A 20664-nucleotide genomic window follows, 5' to 3' on the forward strand; every position below is an offset into this window, starting at 1 on the left:
GAAGTTATCTTTAGGGCTCACTTTGTTAAGATCGCAAAAATCCACGTACATTCATATCTTCCCTTCCTTCTTTGGTACTAGTACAATATTGGCCAACCAATAGGAGTACTTCACCACCTGTAGGAACCCCGCATTCTATTGCTTCACAACTTCTTCTCTAATCTTTTCACTCCATTATAGCTGCATTCTTCGGAGCTTCTGTTTTACTGGCTTTGCCCCAGGGTAAGTCGGCAATTGATGCTGCATGATGTTGGGGTCAATACCAAGCATATCCTCGTAAGGCCAAGCAAAGACCTTGGTGAATTCTCTCAGAAGATTAACCATTTGTTCTGCTTCTTCATCATCAAGGGTAGTGCCAATTTTTACCTCTCGAAGGCATTGGTTAGTTCCTAGATTAATAACCTGAGTATCCCCATGGATGGGTTGGGCTTTCTTTGGTTTGTATTGTTTTATTAATTCTTGATAGTTATTAAGATCATCATTAGAAAATGGAGGCAAGTCACACTCGGAATCAAAAATTTCATTCATGAAAGAAGAAGTAACAAAGTCGACATACAAGGACTCTGGAATCTTCTTAAAAGAGGAGGTTGACATAGAATCATAAACAACAGACTCGACTACAGACTCAATAACTGGCTTGATGCTTTTTCCAGGGGTAATCAGGCTGGTTGACTCAATAGCATAAGAAAACTTAAAGTTTTCTCCAATGCTTGTCCAGTTTAGAAGTGGTTCAATGGCCTAATGGATGAGGAGATATGGCAAAGGGCCTTCTTCTTTTGAGAAAGTTGCTGCTATTTCTTCAGGGGTGTAATGGTTCCCCTGGATAGGTGCCCGCTTCTTTATGAATACTAGCTAATCAATCTCGTGCTCTTGGAAGCTGAACTTTCTGAGGGGTGAAGATTGGTGGAGACTGCTCAATCCCTTTTCTATGAAGTCCATATTTTCTAGCCTGCTAAGGGATGCCATCCTATTACCTTGGTCACATCTTTGACCACCTTCACAAGCCTTCCCATTGCAATCGGTTCGGGCACAGGACATACAAACCATCATCCTTTGTGCTCTCCTCTATTTTTCCTACGTGGTTCTTCCTCCGAAAGGATGGGATTTGAGCTCATACAACTCTCAGGCCCTTGGCTCTTATAAGAGGGAGCAAATAAAGCCTTTCACATCAAAGGAAAGTAGTAGAATCCAGGTGAGTCTTATATTCTTTTCCCACTCCCTTTTCAGGAGGACTCGAGGACTTGGCTATTCTTTAGATTAGATTTGTGTTGTGGGTTTGCCGGAGGTGAACCTATCTTCAATCATTGCAACTTCTACTATCCCAGTAATGCCGTTGTCTTGATCACTTTCCTTAACCAGCATTTGCTGTTGTTCCACTTCATGAGTCATCCAATCAAACATGTCTTGGAAAAAAACTTCAAGTCCTGGTTGCATCTTGGCTGCGATTTCATCAAACCACAGCTCCACATTTCCACAAAAGGGAAGTCCTCTCCTTTCACGAAGTAGCCATTAAGAGTAGGATAGTAAGTGATGGAGATCTTCCTAGTCATCCTCAGAACTTTTTTCCCTTTAACAGTTGGGGGAGTGTACCCAAGACCATTCTTCCCTTTGTTCACTGCCAAACTAGGCTGCTTTGGAACTCCTTGATGATATTTCCCTAGCCTCATGCTAGGAAAGTACTGCATATTCTTCATCATCTGATTCACTGGTGGACTCTAGATGGCTTCATAGTTAGCTGGGATTTTCTCCTTTGGAGCTTCTTTGGCAATGGCTGCGCAAGTGGTGTCTATTCAAAACCACTCTGCTGCACCTCCTGGTCTTGTTCTTTCCCATTTTTAATGTTGGCCAAAGTGTTAACCACTTCAGGATCTCCGGCCACTAAGACCACCTTCCCCTCATGAATGAACTTCATTTTTTGATGGAGACTAGAGGACACTGCCTTCACAGGATGCAACCAAGGCGTCCCCAAGAGTATGTTAAAAGCTGTTGATTTATCAATGACCTGGAAATCAACATCAAACTTCACCAGGTCAATCTTTACAACAAGGGTAATGATGCCAAGGATCCTCCTCTTGGTATTATAGTATTCCCTTATGGTTTGGGTGGTTGGCCTCATTTCTTCCAAGTTGATACCGATACTCTTTACTGATCTCAATGGTAGCACATTCAAAGCAGACCTATTGTCAACAAGAACCTAGGGATCCACTTTGTCAAGGCATTCAACTGTAATGTGGAGAGCTTGATTATGTTGGGTTTCCTTAGGAAGTTTGGAATTCGAGAACATCAGAGACTGCACTGTATATGTTGCTCCTACTATTTTGTGAGGTGTGTCAGATTGATCTCGATCGATACTTGCACATTAACGAAAGACTTCAAGATTGCTTCACGGTGCGAAGGGGACGGCATCAACAATCCCCAAATGGAGATATTTGCTTGGGACTTCTTGAGTTGAGCCAAGACTGGGTTCTCTGGCTCTTTCTTCATACTGCTAGTTCTGGCCTCATTAGCCCTTGGTTGTTCTACTGCTAGAGCCTTGCCCTTGAACTCTTTCCCACTTCTAGTTTCCATTACGTTGATTGGTTTTTTCATAATAATCTTCATGGGATAACTATGTTCATCATCACTGTTGGTTGGGGTGATTATCCCCTCCATAGAATCATTTTCTTCTTTTGATTCTCCTTCCCTACTTGGGGTGGGAAGTCGAGGACCTCTACAAATATCCATAGCCCTGACTCATAGCTTCTTGACTGCATTGGAAAGCTATTGGAATGCAATGTCTACCACCTCTACAATTATGTCATCTGGTCCTATCTCCTCCAGATCAACCAATTGCTTCCGATAGCAAAGACCACTGACGATTACTTCACCTAGCATTTTGTCAATTTCTTCTATCCTTTCCTGCATCTTTAAGGCGGTGGACTATACTTCACACAACTTTTGTTCCGGCTCGACTAGGGAATCTGGTTCATCCAAATAAACCTACATCGGCACTCTAGATCCTTCATCACTTTCTAAATCTGACGTAGAGTCATCTCCTCCCATGCAGAGGGAAGGGTAAATGCCACTTGTTAGACTAGCTATCAGATCATCACCACTAATAGCATAGACTGAGAAACATGTCGAATGTTCTGGTGAGTAATATTCTGACTCATCATCATAATCATTGTACTAAGGCCCTTGGTAGTCATCCCAGTCTGAATACCCATCATCCTCCTAAAAATCAGAGTCATCTCCATCCTTCTCATCTTCATTTTCATCCTCATCATCATCGTCATCATCCTCTGTGTCACTTCCTATGTGGATTAAGAAAGTGTATTCCTTGATCTGCTCCCCTATGGCCAATGTGGTTATTGCTCTAAGAAGATCACCTGTAATCTCTTTAATTACTTCTAGATTGTCTTCTGAAGTTACAACAGGCTGAGTTAGAGAAGTGGGATCACTCTCCTGGTCTTCCCCTAATGCATTTACTGACCTTATTGATGAGGTCATCTTGGGGAATCTGGTAGTGTAAGCATATCCTTCCAATCATACTCGTCCGTCCATCCTTCTTTTGGGTTATACACCAAACCTTGAGAATGTGATTGGTATGAGGGTGATGAGGGATATGAATTGGGATGGTATAAAGATTATGTAACATAAGAGGTAGGATATGAAGATTGGGGGTGATAGGATTAAGAAGTTCCTCCACTTTGATGGTGGGGGAAAGGTTGATGATATGGCGAAGGCTGATAATATGGTGGAGGTCGATAATATGGTGGGGGTTGGTAATATGGTGTGGTGGACCTTTCTGTGGATGAGGAAGGATGAACGATGGGCATATGATCTTCTGATTCTTCTTCTGATGATTCTCTTCTTCTGGGGGTCCTTATGACTCCAGCCCTTTGACTCATGATTCTCCTGTAAGCATGGGCACTCATATGATTCTTCTAAGCTCTAGGTACATTGAGTTGAGTGGGCTCACTCTTTGTAGTTTCTTCATCTAGATTGTTCACATGATCAGAGAATGGGTTGCTGTTGACATTGGGAGGCTGTTTGACCTTGACCTCAATGGTTCCATTATCTACCAAATCCTGAATTGCATGCTATAAACCCAAACATCTTTCTGTATTGTGCTCCTTCTGAGTGTGGTAGGCACAATACTCATGATCCCTATACCAAGCTAGAGGAGGGTTGCTGATCACTCTTGAAGCCACTATCCCTAGCAATCCTTGCTTCTTTAACTTCTCATATGCAGCCGTTATAGGAATTCTCAAATCAGAAAACTACCTTCTTGGGTGAGGGCTCTTGGGGCGGGTGCATTTTCTTATATTATGATGGGCTATAAAGAAGTGGCTGGTGAGGCTGACTGCTGAACTGCACTCATCAAATTAGTTTTCAGGCCCTTTCTCCATCCGAATTGGGTGTTCTTGCTTGCATGTTGGGAGGATTCTTGATACTGGGCCTATCTCAAAATTTTGTTCTCCACATGCATTCTGATGGCTATTAAGGCATCAAAAGTTTGCAAATGCTAATAATAAAGAACATCATAATAGGGTTTTGATAGGTTTTCTATCAACATCTCTACCTGCTCTGCTTCTGAAGGCCTATTTGCCATCTTGGCGGCCTTGTCTCAGAATCTCATCAAGAAGGTGGTGAATCCTTCTTTAGACTGTTGCCTTAACGTCTCAAGCTCTCGACGTTTCACATCCACCTCAGTATTATAGGAGTACTACTTGGTGAATGCTTTCACTACCGTTGCCTAGTTCTGAGTTTGTGATGACACCAACTATGTGAGCCATCTCAGTGCTGGTTCTGATAGGGTGAACATGAAGGTTTGCCCCATCTAGTTATCAGCAAGTTACCACGACTTGGCGATGCTGAGGAAGACTTTGAGATGAGCCTTGGGGTCTCTTGACCCATCAAACCTATCAGTCTGCCACTTGAATTTTTTTAGAATTCTTGCTCTAAAGAAGAAACTCATTTCCTCAGAATCCGCTGTTTGGCCTTCTGAGCCTTTTCCTGCTCGAATCATGTTCTCTAAATTCTCTAATTGCTCTTTGAGTTTTCGTTCTTTCTCCATCTCCGGAGCCTCAAAGCGGACTTGTGCTGTAAATTCCTCTTCTTTATCTTCAATCACTACCCTAGGAGGAGGGATGCCTAGAATAGGCCCCTCATTGATCATTCAGATGGGTAGTTGAAGATCTTCTCTAATTAGTTGGTCAAACATGCTCTGGTTCTCCTGAGCTAACTTAAGAAGAATTCCCATGATGACCTGTAGCTCCATTTTGTTTCACATCTCCCGTAGCCGATGCCAACTCTTTCCTGGGATCAGCTCTGGGAGGGTTCTAAAGTGTATGTAATATCTGAGCTATTCCTCTCTTGACTTCAGCCATTTCTGTTTGTAAGGTCTCCACGGGACAGACCCGGGCCTGTTCGGGTTTTTCCATATTGGGTGGATCCATGCTTACAGGGCTGTAATCACCTAGTAGTATTCGAAGAGATGACAGAGGTGATTTTGGACTTAGGCAAGTCAATCGATTACCCTGACATGTCCAAAGGGACCGTAGAGAATACTTGAGGTGTGGAATTTTTCCTGAACCAACGAAGGTGTGTTTTCAAACAAATGTGGTGGAAAATGAAATTTGTCCGCAATGGAGTCGCCACTATGAGGGTCGTGGCTGGAGAAGTGGACTATGCATCCCCCCATCCTCTCTCTTCTCTCTTTCTTCACTTTCAAGTGAGGGGAGGGGTTCGTGTCATGGTGTGCTTTGGTTGCTAGCTAGCCCTACACCGCCATATCACGACTTGGTGGTACGTGGAGGCCTATTTTGCAAGAGTATAAAATTCATCATTTGAGATGGGGTTTTTGATGATGGTCCAATTTGGGGATCAGGATCATGTAAATGGGGTTTGGAGTTGCCACCTAGGATTACGGGCCTAGGCCTAAAGGGTGGGCCCGATTCTTGAGAAAAGGGCCCAAAATTTGGTATGGTCTAGAGATTTAGGATAAGTGTTAGGTCACAGAGTTGGGAAGGTATTAAGCACCCAATCTTTCCGGTTCAACAAGTCTTCTTGCTAGATGCTTAAGCACGAACATTTTCCATAATTATTATTATTCCACATGTATGGCTAAGTTATGACACATATATACATTAATTAAATTGAAACTACTATATAAACTAGAACTAGGCATTTATAAAGTCTACATTATGACGAGGTGGATACCTGAACTTAATCCCTGTTTCATGTCGCCCCTAACTAGTACTGGTTCAAACTATCTTTCGTGTTCTCCTGGCTCAGGGGAAGATAGTCTTGACTTCCAACTTCCTTTCTTGAGAGATGCTGATTGTGATGGTATTCAGACAAAGTTCCAACTAAGAATGGTGGCTATTGGATTTGGATTCAAACAGAACTTCGGCTGGGGAAGGCTATTTTTGGATTTAGATTCGGATAGAACTTCGGCTAGAAAAGGCTATTTCTAGGCTTGGGATGAGGTGGCACTCAGGTAGAGCTTCGACTAGGGAAGGCTATTTCTAGATTTAAGATGAGGTGGCACTCTGGCAGAGCTTCCATTGGGGATAGGCTAAGGGAAGGCTAGGCTAAGGTGGCACTTTGACAGAGCTTCTGTTGGGAATGGCTATTTCTGAAAAGATTCTAGGGAAACTTGGATAGGGGTTCGGCTAGGAACGACTATTTCTAAAAAGAAAAGGGCTGAGCTAAAAATGGATTGAAGAACTCCAAAGTCCCAAAGAACACTTTGAAGATCTAAACAGAGTTTTAGATCTTAACAAAGATCTCTTCGTAGACCCGAAGTACCTCAAAAAAGGGGGTTTTCTATCTTAAGAATGCTCAAGAACACTCAAGAAACCTCAAGGGAGGTTGCTTAAGAACATACTATTTTTTACTAAAAACTGGATCTAACTAAGAATTTGGATTGAAAATCTTCAAAATCCTAAAGAACACTTCAAAGATCCGAATGAGTTTTTGGATCTTGGCAAAGATCGCTCCGAAGATCAGAAGAAAATCAAGATGGGGAGGGGAGGAAAATTTCACTATGAAAGAGGGAAAGGGGATTCTAGTGTCTTCTTCCCTTTTTTCTAAGGGAGGGGGGTATTTATAGTTTTTTTTTAGCCAAAAAGGAGAGGGGGAATCTCTTTATCCAGTGGACGAAAGCGGAGCTTTTACCTAAATTGAGGGGATAGGTTTTTTGTCCAATAGGTAAAGGGGGGAGTTGAAGGCAAAAAATGGGCGAGGAGGACCTTTATCCAGTGGGTAAAAGGGGATTTTCAAAAAATTGGGAGGAGAGAAAAAGTTTAGCCGAAAAAGGTGATTTTCAAAAAAGCAAGAGGAGAAAGAAATTTTAGCTAGAAAAAGATAGTTTTTGGAAAAACGAGAGGAGAAAGAAAGTTTAGCCGAAAAAGGTGGTTTTCAAAAAAGAGGGAGGAGAGAGAAAGTTTAGGGAGGTAGTGCGGGTGATATCACGGGTGCGCGACAGATGACTCATGGGTAATGGTTGAGGTGGTGCGGGCATGGGCAGCGGGTATGTGCATACAACGGTGTGTGGGAAATGTGCACAGCATGCGGGTCAGGCTGGCATAGGTGTGTGGGCAATGTGCACAGCGTGCGGGTTAGACTGGCATAGGTGTGTGGGCAACATGCGCATGGTTTAGGCAGGGAGTGTGTGGCCATACAACAAGGGCACGCATGTTGTATGGCAGAGGCTGCATGTTGTGTGGTAGGGGCATGCATTGTGCGGGGGGGTACACATGGTGTGTGGTAGGGGCCCACATGCTGTGCGATAGGGGCACGCATGCCTTGTTGCGGGGGCACGTAGCATGCGATAGGGGCACACAGGCCAGGATGGGTTGGCTGGCTGGTTGGTGTGCACGACATGTGCTCAGAAAAAATATAATTTTCCAGGGAAGATTACGGGCAATCCGATGGTCCGATTTTGGCATACCATATATCATTAGAATCGTATTTCAGAGTACTATCCATCTGCACAGTCATCTTGACTGGATTCCTTCGTATATAAAAAGTTAAAATTGGACCCCTTCCCTCAAATGTAAGGATTTCTACGGTTTTAGGCCTGGTAGTGTTTCTATCAGCATCTCTACTGGTTGGAAGCCGGAAGTCACATCAAGCATCCATATATCATCATAGCCAAAGGACGGTGACAAAATTGGGTGTCTACAAAATGATATGAAATGTATGTTGTGAGACAGAATCCAGTGTGGCCGAGGTGGTTCCAATACTATGATTGCCTTATGTTTGTTGCATTTATGCATTGATCATGTGCATTTGTGAGGGTAGCGGCCGGAAATCTCTTCCCCATTGTGGGGGGAAAAAGACTTGCATTTGGACCTCTCTCCTCTCTTTCTCTTTCTTAGGAAGGGTGTCGTGTGTGCTTTTATGGGCCCCGCACTACAGAACCGCTACTCAGAGATATGTGGGGGCCTATTTCACAAGAGAGTGGGGGCTGTCATTGAGACCAGTATTTAATGATGCTCGAATATAGGGGATTGGGATCATGCAAAAGGGTTTGGAATCGCCACCTAGGATTATGGGCCTAAGACCGAGGGTTGGCCTAATTCTTGAAAAAAGGGCCCCAAAATTGGTCTAGTTCAGAGATTTAAGGTATGTGTTAGGTTGTAGAGTTGGGAAGGTGTTAGGCACCCAATCTACCTGGTTCAACCAATCTTTTGACTAGATGCTTAAGAACAAACATTTTCTATAATTATTCCTATTTCGCATACATGGCTAGGTTATCACACTTATATATATTAACTAAATTTAATTAATTATGTACACTAAAATAAGGTCAATAAAAAGTCTACATTATGCTAATTCGGGTGAGAGATTATACTTGAGCTTGACCCCTTTTTTAGGTCAAGAGGGGTAGACCCCCGATTAGTGTTGGCACGAACTTTCTTGTGGATTCTCCCAACTTAGGGGAATATGGTCTTGACCTCCAACTTCCTTTTTTGAGAGATGTTGACTGTGGTAATATTTAGATAGAGTTTTGGCTAGGAATGATTACTTTCGGATTTGAATTTTGGTAGAGTTTTGGCTAGGGAAGGCTACTTCCAGATTTTGGCTGAGGTGGCACTCCGGTGGAGCTTCCTCTAGGGATAGGCTATAGGAGGGCTAGGCTGAGATGGTACTCCAATAGAGCTTCCGCTGGGGATAGGCTATGGGAGGGCTAGGATGAGGTGGCACTCTGGTAGAGCTTCTGCTAGGGAAGGGCTACTTCTGGATTTTGACTAAGGTGACACTTTGACAGAGCTTCTACTAGTGATAGGCTATGGGAGGGCTAGGATAAGGCTTCAAGAAATTTGAATGATTGAAGAACTTCGAAGGCCCTAAGAACACTTCGAAGATTCGAAGTGTTATAAAGATCACTTCGAAAACTTAAAGAACCTCAAACGGGGAGAATGAGGGAAAAGTTTCTCCTACAAAGGTTGCTCATTTGGAAAATTTGGATGGTTGAAGAACTTTGAAGGCTCGATGAACACTTTAAAGATTCAAAGAACACTTTGAATCTTATGAAGATCGCTTCGAAGACTTAAAGACCTTCAAAAGGGGGGAGGAGAGAGGGCAGAGCTTCTCTACAAAGGGTGCTCACTAGGAGGTTTGAGTGTGAAAAACCAAAGCGAGGGGGGTATTTATAGATTTTTTTGGCCAATGGGGTAAAAAAGTAGATTTTCTTGGCCAATAGGATAAAAAAGTAGATTTTTGGGCCAATGTCGTGAAAGATGAATTTTCTTGGCCAATGGGATAAAAAGATGCTTTTCTTAGCCAATGAGATGAAAAGATGTTTTTCTTGGCCAATGGGATGAAGGAAGTGATTTTTTTCTATTGGGGAAACAGATGCTTTTTCTACCAATGGAGTGAAAAGGATGCTTTTTTTGCCAATGGAAGGACATGGTGTAGGGTACACTAGCAGGGGTTAGGAGTACATAAGCGGGTGAAGAGGAAATCTCATCCAAAATCTAGTCATCGGAGTGACGGTGTCGGTCACCAGTGGGAGCATGCAGGTGAGAGTGGGGCCATATAGTAGGAAGGCAGGGCTGCACAGTAGGAGGGCAGGGGCGGACAAAGGACGACGAGGCCACGTGCGGGGGGTAGGGCTACACGCAGGTGGGTGGCAGTATGTGCAGATGGGCAGGAGTGTGTGCAGGTGGGCGGGTGCATGCGTAGGGGAATGGGTGCAGCGAGCTGGGGAACATGCAGGTGGGCAAGGGCATGTGTAGGGGGGCGGGGGTGTGCGCAGGTGGGGCGGGGGCACATGTAGGGGGTGGGGTGAGGGCGCATGCAGGGGGTGGGGTGAGGGCGCATGCAGGGGGTGGGGTGAGGGCGCATACAGGGGGGCTGGGCCACGAGAAGGTGGGGCAGGGGCACGTGTAGGGGGCGAGGGCATGTACAAGGTATGGGGCGAGGGCATGTGTAAGGGGCTTGGGCCGTGCGCAATGAGGGGTGGGGCACGCATGGATGGGGCTTAGGCGTGTGAAGCTAAGTGTGCATGCATGGTGCTTGCATGGCAGGGTTTGGGTTCTCATGGCTAGGTGTGGATGTGCATGGGCGGGGTGTGGGTGTGCATGCTTTATCTTCTAGGAATGATTGTGGGAGATCTAACAGTCTGATTTTGACGTACCATATATCGTTAGAATTGTGATTCTGAGTACTATCCATCCGTGTGGTTTCTTTAGATCGGATTCCTTTGTATATGAGAAGTCATAATTGGACCCTTCTTTTCTTCTACATGGTGCTTCTATGGGTTTTGGGCCAATATGGAATGTTTCAGGGTTGGGTTACCGTAGTCAGTTGTCATCTCTATCAATTGAAAACGAGTGATCGCATCCACGATCCATAAGTCATCATAGCTGGGGGAGGGTGACAAAATTGGGTATCTACAACATTAGATTAGATGTATTCACAGATTACACTTTGTGGCCGATGGTATCCTGGTATCGTGTACTCTGGGACTGCATTTCGCAATGTGTATGCTTCAGCTAATGGCAATCCCAGTGTTGTATAGTCCATACTCAATTGGTTTATATGCTAGAACAGGTATATAGTCATGGGTTATACCTTGTGGCCGATGGTATCCCAGTATCATGTACCCCGAGACTATACATGGAAATGGACCTGCTTTGTGGCCGATGGTGATCCCGGTGTCGCGTGGTCCATACTAACTGTATCATTATGCAAGGCATGTAGGATATTGTGGTTAGGTGACATTCCCCATACTACATTCCCTTTCCAATAGGGGTAAGGAGTTGGATAACCCAATGTTCGTACGTTCGATGAACCTTTCCCGAATGCCACACCAGCGGTACAATGTGATTGTTGTTAGAGGTGGGAACTAGTCTGGCATGGCCGATGGTGATCCTGATGCCATGACTGCCAGGAGGGGGTTATCAAGTTTTTTGGGTAACTGATGGATGCATCTCGAGACCGGCATGCTCCTTATCATGGCTAAGGTTTGTATCACTGTGTAGTCGATGTGCGAGTTTTCGAGACCAAGGATACAACCTAATATGCCGTAGTAGCATTACCCGACTTAGTTGTTTTGTTAGGTGGTTTAATAATCAAATGGAGTGCATCATTCGAATTATGGACTATGTGTTTAACTCCTATATTCATGTCATCATGGAATATTATATATATGAATGTCTGTGCTTGCTAGTGACTCTCTATCCTCCCGACCCAAGTACGGAGTGAGCAACTAGTGGATGCCAAAAGCAGAGGAGCATGACCAAGACTGTGCTTGTGACCACTGTGCTTATGCAACACCCTGAGGTGTAAAGCGTATTTGTGACTTTCGATACCGAACTATACAATTGGTGCTCTTTTGGGCTTATTATATATATAAGTCTTACATACTTGTAAATTGGATAAACTAGTTATGAATATGTAATATTACTAAATGATTTCCTCCATTTTAATTATGATTCTATTGCAAATGATTTGGTTCATGTTGTGAGATTGTTTATGTTAAGGTACTGCTATCAGAGATCCTGGTAGATTTGTAAGACGGGTATTCGTCTTACTCGTATTCCTAATGGTAGGTTGGCTTTACTAGAATTGGGGTGTGACACCTATAGATGGCCCATTTTGGAAAAGTGACCGAATGCAAATAGTGGGTTCAAGAAGAGGTAGGGGCAGACCTAAAATGACTATCGACAAGTTGTAAGAAAAGATATACATATGGTGAGCAAAATTGGCTACAGGACGATGCGCAAATTGGTTGGAGACAAATCCTACAATGTTCTTATAAGTATTATTGCATGACCTTCTTAAGTTACTGAGATTACTTGTCATATAATTTGCATGTATTTTAAGTTACTGAGAGTACTTTTCATATAATTAGCAGCTCATTTAAGTTATTAAGTGTACTTGTCATATATGAGATCTGCCACCTCAGCTCAGATGGCAATTGTTCCATCAAAAGCATACGAGTCCACATTAACAAGGATAGCAATCAGCCAACCAATGGGAAGAGTCATAGACCACTACATAAATAAGACTTAAACTAATTTTTAGGGTACGACACTCTGAACACTTAGAGCTCTGCCTTCTCTCCCTTCCATTTTTATTAGAATATTGACTTAGGTATCAGAGCCTTCTTCTCGGGGTCACCCTCTGGGTTAGTTTTTTATCTATGGTTTGCAGGTTCTAACTGAGTGATAAATGTAGACACCCAATTTTTTCACCCTCCCCTAGAAATGATGATACTTGGATAATGGACATGAATCTTCACTTCCAGTTGACGATATGCAATTGACTGTGGTAGTCTCACCCTGGCAGCCCCCAACTCACCCGAAAACCTCAAAAACCCAATGCGGGAAGAAAGAGGGTCCAATTTTGAATTTTATATATGAAGAAATCCAGTCAAAAGTGACCGTATGAATGGATAATATTCAGAAATACGATTCCAATGATATATGGTGCGTCAAAATCGGACTTACGGATCTCCCGTACTCATTCCTGGAAGTGGCCTCGCATGCTCATGCACACTCTTGTGCATGCATGTGCACAACCCCTATGCATACATGTGCACAACCCCATGTACATACCTATATAACCCCGCCCATGCATGCAAGTTCTCATGCACACACATGGGTGTCACCCCTATACACAACCCTACACCTATACACAATCCAACCCTAATCAACCCTAATCAGTCTAAACTAGTCCTGTTTAAATCCTGACCAACCCCGATCGAACCTCAATCAAACATGATCAGCCCAATCCAACACTAACCTACCTTGCCCAGCACTATACAAAGCCCTACGGCTCTGTACAGTTCCTTGCAGCCCTGTCCAGAGCCGCAGAGGGCTGGCCAAGGCCATAGAGCCCTTTTTAGGGCTGTATAACCCTAGATAGACTTGCCCGGTAGTCAAATTTTTCCCCGGCAGATTTTTCCCCTGGTTTTTTCCCAAAAAATGGATTATTGGACAAAATTATATTTTTTTGAAATTCCCAAGTTTTCTTAGAAAATCCCATCGACAGTCGGGTTTTCTGTTAGAATCCCATTTTTTGGAGAAAGATTCTTTTCGGCACTCCCGTAGACTTTTTCCTGCACTTCCGTAGATTTTTTGACACTTTCGTATTTTTTCCAAAAATTCCCCTAATAGTTGGGTTTTCTGCTAAAATCCCAGTTTTTCTAAAAAGATTTTGTTTGCAAGAAAATACCTTCTTCACTTTTAAAAGCAAGAAAATATCTTCTTCACTTTCAAAAACAAGAAAATATCTTCACTTCTCATCACACTTTGAATTATACCATTGGATAATAGGGAAAGCTACCTCCTATTATCCTCTGGGTAAAGAATGTGTGTCCTCACCCCATTGGTTTGTAAGAAAATATCTTCTCACCTTTTCGAGTGAAGAACGAATCTCTTCAAACTTCGAAATATACCACTGAACGATAGAGAGAGTGCCCTTCCATTATCCTCTGGGTAAAGATGTGTGCCCTCACCTCATTGGTTGGAAGAAACTATAAATACCCCCCTCTACTTGAAAAGACACAAAACCAAAGCCTCCTTAAGAGCATTCTTGCAGAGAAGCTCTGCCCTCTCTCCTACTCCCCTCTCCCTTTGAGTTTCTTCGGGTCTTCGGAGCAATCTTCGTCAAGATCCAAAATCTTGTTCGGATCTTCGAAGTGTTTTTTGGGACTTTGAAGATATTCAATCCAAGTTTTTAGTTCAATCCATTTTTTCCAAAAATAGTATGTTTTAGCTTCCCTCCTTTGAGTGTTCTTGGTTTTTACCAAAAGTAGAAACCCCTCCCCCCTTGAGGTTCTTCGGGTCTACAAAGAGATCTTTGTCAAGATCAGGAGTTCTATTTGGATCTTCAAAGTTTTCTTCAGGGCTTTGGGGATATTCAATCTATTTTTTTTTTCCAAAAACAGCCGTTCACAACGAAAGCTCTGCACAAGTGCCCTTGGAATCTTTCCAAAAAAATCCGTTCCCAGAAGAAACTCTGCCGGAGTGCCACCTTAGCCTAGCCCTCTCATAGCTCATCCCTAGTGGAAGCTCTGTCGGAGTGCCACCAGAATCTTCTTTTGAAAGTAGCCAACCCTAGCGAAAGCTCTACCAAAATCCCCACCCGACTTTTTCGGAAGTAGCTCATCCCCAGCGGAAGCTCTGTTGAAGTACCAACCCAATTTTTTTGGAGGTAGCTCATCCCTAATGGAAGCTCTGCCAAAGTCAATAGCCCAAAAGTAACCAATCCTAAGTCAAACCTCCGTCCGTACATTACCACAATTAGCATCTCCCGAAATCGAAAGTTAGATTTCAAGGCCATCCTCCCCCAAGCTGGGAGAATCCACGAGAAAAGTTAGTATCAATCAGGGACCCACCTCTCTTGACCCAAAATAGGGGTCAAATCAGGTATAATGTTTCTCCTCATTTAAGAATAATGTAGATATCTAATTAACTTTGTTTTAGTGTACATAATAGTTGTTTTTATTTAATGTACATATGCTTGATAATTTAGCCATGCATGCAGAATAGGAATAATTGTGAAAAATGTTCGTTCTTAAATATCTAGTAGGAAGACTGGTTGAACATGGTAGATTGGGTGCCTAACACCTTTCCAACTCTACAACTTGACTCTTACCCTAAATCTCTGGACCAGACCAATTTTTGGGCCTTTTTCTTAGGAATCGGGCCCACTCTTGGGTCCTAGGCCCATAATCTTAGGTGACAACTCCACACCCTTTTTGTATGATCCCAATCCCCTGTATTGGACTATCCAAACCTCATCTTTATGACAAACCTGGTACATCTATAAAATAAGCCTCCACATATTTTTGAGCAATGATACGGTAGTGCAGGGCCCGCAGAAGCACACACAGCACTTTCCTTATCCACCCCAAAGGATATCAAGAGAGAGGAGAGAAGGCCTGAATCCGACGAAGACACCTTCCCCTAAATGGGGAATGAGAGATCTAGTTCCAAGGACTGCTACCATCACAGTGGCGAATTCACTGGGGACTTGTCAAGCTTCCGATACTAGATTCTACCCTTAAATGCAAGAACATTTTCCACCACATCTGTTTGAAAACATGTTTGGCTAACTCTATATTCGTAAATTGTATTCACTAACTGCATCATGCATCCTGCTCGAAGTGAAATAATCTGGCGAGGGACTCTGAGAGCAAATGATAGCTGCTTCCTGTACAAGAGTGGAAGGTATCATCAAACGGTGAGGATGTTATAATTGTGCCAGCACCCTCGGGGAGGTCTGAACACTTTATGACATTCTGAGATCCAATGCATCATCAAATGACAAGGATGTCCATAATTGTGCCAACACCCTCAAGGAGGTCCATGCACTTTACTGTATTCTGAGATTGAATGATGGTTACCTTACACTACACCTCAATTCACTCATGGTTCCACCAACCCCGTAGTTGTCCTTACCATCCCCTCGTGTGTAGTCACGTAGAATAGGGTAGGGAGCTATACCCTTGGCCAAGTACCCTTGAGGTGCATTAAAGGATCAGTACCTAGTGTATATCGATCTTGTCAAGGTAGCCTTGTCGGTCCATTGTATCCATTGCATACTCAGCATCATGTAAAAAATATATGGAGAAGCTAGGAGTGCCACAAGCTAATTGTAGAACTTGGTTGCGGTCTTGAAAAGGAATTTTCCTGCATTATATTTCCATCATAAAGAACTGCTTTCCTAAGTGGGTTTTGGATAAAAGGTGTCCCTCCTCCTTAAGAAAAAAATTCAAATACGTGACTCAGGGGCAATCACATCAATGTCACATAAAGTCCTGAGAAGTCCCAAGAAAATCAGGAGGAAGGACACCTAATGGGAAAAAGAGCAAGGAAAGCATGACTTTATTATATGGAATGTCTTATGGAAATATTCTTGACAAGCTATTTGTATGAGATTCTCATCAATGATATCAAGTGGAATAAGGGTACATTCTTTTATCCCCTTTCTATCAATACGGTGAACTGACTTTGTTTGAAGTATTGATTGACCATAATGAATGAATGATTGAACATGGGATGGGAATATCAGAACACTGAAATAAACCACCTTTTAATTCAAGCACAATTCCACATCTCAAGTATTTGCCGTAATCCATTTGGACACGTTAGGGCAATCGGTTGACTCGTTTAAGTCCAGTGTCACCTACGCTATCTCTCCAAGATTGTCTACTACCAAGTGAGTGCACTTTGGATGCTATGGATCTAGTAGTTAGTAAAACTCCAGTTTAGGCATAGGTACATCCCGTTAAGGCATTACAAGAAGAAATGATTAAGGTGAAGAATGGGTTAGCATAAGTACTCTACCTACTTTGGAACCCTCCCAGGATCGATCCCACTACAACTCCAGGAGAGCAAAAGAGCTTCCCCCACTAGTCAGAATAGTCAAAAAGGAGTCTACTCTTGAGTCCCCCCCTCCAAGGGTGGTGATCGAGGACAAAGAAGAAGAATTTGAAGCATATGTTAGAATGGAACCTCCTGAGATGGAGAGAGAAAGAAAGCTCCGAGAGCACTTGGAAAAGCTAGAGGATCTAATCTAAGTTGGAAAGAGTCAAGAAAGTCAGATGGCAGACTCTGATGAAATGAGTTTCTTCTATGGAGCGAGAATCCTTGATAAATTCAAGTGGCAAACTAATAGATTTGATGGATTAGGGGATCCTAAGGCACACTTGAAAGTCTTCCTCAGCGTTGCCAAGTCATGGCAACTAGTAGACAACCAAATGGGTCAAGCATTTGTGTTGACATTGTCAGGAATAGTTTTGAGATGGCTTGCACAGTTAGAGCCAGCATAGACATAAAATTGGGCAACATTGGTGAAAGCCTTCACAAAACAATACTCTTACTATGCTGAGGTAGATGTGAAGCGTTGAGAGCTAGAAACCTTGAGGCAGCGGCCAAGAGAAGGATTCACCGCCTTCCTCATGAGATTTAGGGATAAGGCCACCAAGATGGCTGAGGACCTTCAGAAGCCGAGCAAGTGGAGATGCTAATTGAAAACATGTCCAAGCCCTATTATGATGTCCTCTACTACCAACATCTACAAACCTTTGAGGTGTTGATAGGAACAAGGACACGCATTGAGAATAGGATCCTATAAGAAGCACAATACCTTGGAACTTCTCAGGATACAGGAAAATGTACAAAGGTTGGATGAGGGAAAGGTCCTAAAGCCAACATTGTCAGTTCAAGCTAACAATCAGTGGCGGCCATCTTTCCATCAAACCATTTGTGATACAAGCAGATGCTCCAGCTCAGAAGCCCCCTTGTCAAAGAAGATAATTTTTAGACTTGGGGATGCGAATCATAGCTGTTTATGAGAAACTGAAGAAGCAAGGGTTGTTGGGAATAGTGGCTCCAAGAGTTATTCCCACTCCTCTCCCGACTTGGTATCGAGACCATGAGTATTGTACTTATCATACCCAGAAGGGGTAAGCCAAAGAAAGGTGCCTAGGACTTCAGCATGCAGTTCAAGATCTGGTGGATAATAGGATGATTGAAGTCAAGGTCAAACAATCTCCTAATGTTACCACCAATCCACTCCCAGATCATGGTGCTGTCAACAAGTTGGATGATGATGAGTCAGAAGAATGTGACCCCACTTAGTTCATTCAGCCAAAGAAGCAAAAGGGTCGTCTAACTGCCTATGATTATCAGAACATCATGGGGCAGAGAACAAAGGCCATGAAACTTCCTCAAGAAGAAGAATCATCAGAGTCATCAGAAGAAGAAACATGGAGTGAAGAGTAGATGTCCACCTTCCCTCCTTCATCCATCCAACCATTCCCTCCCTATTATCTAGGATCAAACCTTCCATCATCATCCAATTAACCTTTACCACCATCCATCTATCCCCAATATTCGCCATATAACCCCCATCCTCTACCTCTATGATATTGTCATCCCCTACCACCTTTATCCCCCTCAAAGGGAAGGGACCCCATCTTCATCCTACCATGTGCAATCTTACCATTCACCATCTCCATCAGGACCTCCCACCTCCCATGTAACATCATCATCATATCACCCTACTTCATACCCATTGTCAACCTCATATGACTCTCATTTCTAGGATTCAGTCTATAACTCAAGAGAAGGGTGGATTGGTGGATATGATTGGAGCAGTATGCAGGATTTCCTGACTCCCTAAAAATGACTTCATCCTTAGGTTCAGTTAATGTCATTGAAGAAGATCAAGTCATAGATCCCATGCCTTAATTCAGTCAAGGTCATCACAGGAAGACAATTTAGAGATAGTTGAGGAAGTTATAGATGATCTCCACAGGGCAGTAATAGCATTATCAGCGAGAGAACAGATTAAAGAGCACACTTTCCTAATCTACATAGGGAGTGACATAGAAGAGGATGAGTCAGATCTAACCCAGCTTCGAGTTGATAACAATGGGTCAAACCCCATAGAAATCTTTTGGTCCATACGTTCTAAGTATTATGAATGTTTGGACGTAGGAGAATTTAGGGGGCCTGATGAAGAGCCTGATGAAGAACCTGATGATGAGACAAGTGAAGGGAAAATCAGTGGTGATGATGATGATGATGATGATGATGATGAGGATAAGGACGAAGATTTGAACTATGATGAGGAAGATGATAGTGATGATAATTATCCAGACTGGGATGATTACCTTAGGCCTAAAAATTAGGATGTGGATGATGAGTCAGAATATTACTCACCAGATCACAAAACATATTTCTCAGTTTATGCTATCAGTGGTGATGACCTAATAACTGATCCGATAGGTGGCATTTAGCCTTCCCTCTGTATGGGAGGGAATGCCTCTGCATCAGATTCAAAAAATGATGAGGAATCTGGAGAGCTGACGCAAGTTTATATAGACGAATGGGAATCCGCATTAGATATGGAAGAGAAACTATGTGAAGTGTACTCAAACATATTAAGGATGCAGAAAGAGTAGAAGAAATTGAAAACATGCTGGGTGAAGTAACTATCGATGATCATTACTACTGTGAACAATTGAATGATCTGGAGGAAATAGGGCCAGATGACACATTCACAGGGGCAGTAGACACCGTAGTCCAATATATTTCTAATGCAGTAAAAAAGTTACAAGCCAGGGCTCTCGACATTTATGGAGGACCTCAACTTCCCACTTTGAGTCGAGAAGGAGAATCTGAAGAAGATGATCATATGGTTGGAATTATCACCATTATAGATAAAGATGATGAGAAGTAGTACCCCACTAATATTATTATAAAGAAGCCCACTGGAGTGATGGAGACCCGAAGTGGGAAAGACTACAAAGGTAAGGCTCTAGTAGTGGAATAGCCCAACAAGTATGAGGCAGGGTCCAGTGGCTTGAAGAAGGAATCAGAAAATCCAGTGTTGGCTCAACTGAAGAAGCCTCAAGCCAACATTTCCATCTGGGGATTGTTGATGGCCTCCCCCTCTCACTGCGAGGTGGTATTGAAATTGCTCACTCATGTGCAAGTGCCAATTAAAATAGACCCAGTGCAGCGCTCCCATATAGTAGGGGCAACATATGCAGTGCAGTCTCTCATATTCTCAGACTCTAAAATTCCCAAAGGGGGTTTTTAGAACAAAGCTTTGTACATTATGATGGATTTTCTGGACAAGACCATTCCTCAGGTGCTTATTGACAATGGGTCAGCCTTGAATGTCCTACCACTAAGGTCAGCTAGTAGCATCGGCATCAATGTTGAGAAGATGAAGGCATCAGGTCAAACCATCAAAGCCTATGATAACACAAAGAGGGAAATTTTAGGAGTAATCACCTTGGCTGTGGTAGGTGGCCCGGTGAAGTTTGATGTAGACTTCCAAGTGATTGATATACTGACTTCCTTCAACATGCTTTTAGGGAGTCCATGGCTACATCATGCCAAAGCAGTATCATCTAGTCTCCATTAGAAGGTCAAATTCCTACATGAAGGGAAAGTGATCATTGTCTCAGGAGACCTTGAACTGGTCAATACGTTGGCTAACATAGAGAAAGAGGAAGAGCAAACAGATGAAGTCTGTCTTAGTTGATTTGAAATAGAGGGGACTTGTGCAGTGCTCATAAAAGGGGTAGTCGAAGAAAGCATCCCAATTGATATGAAGCAACTTTGAGCCCTCTAGTCGGCTGGATGATGAAAAACATGTAATACTTCCCCGACATGGGATTAGGAAAATACGCACAAG

General features: G+C 43.1%; 1 protein-coding gene across 1 annotated transcript; it reads left to right on the plus strand.

The window, feature by feature from the left end:
- Nucleotides 1-17053: 17053 nt before the first annotated feature.
- On the plus strand, nt 17054-19147 carry LOC122084808 (calsequestrin-1-like). Its single transcript, XM_042653234.1, has 3 exons — nt 17054-17265; nt 18559-18610; nt 18725-19147. The coding sequence occupies exons 1-3, from the start codon at nt 17054-17056 to the stop codon at nt 19145-19147; spliced, it is 687 nt and encodes a 228-aa protein (XP_042509168.1).
- Nucleotides 19148-20664: the final 1517 nt, after the last annotated feature.

This window comes from Macadamia integrifolia, chromosome 7 (assembly GCF_013358625.1).
Source record: "Macadamia integrifolia cultivar HAES 741 chromosome 7, SCU_Mint_v3, whole genome shotgun sequence".
NCBI classification, from domain to species: Eukaryota; Viridiplantae; Streptophyta; class Magnoliopsida; order Proteales; family Proteaceae; genus Macadamia; species Macadamia integrifolia.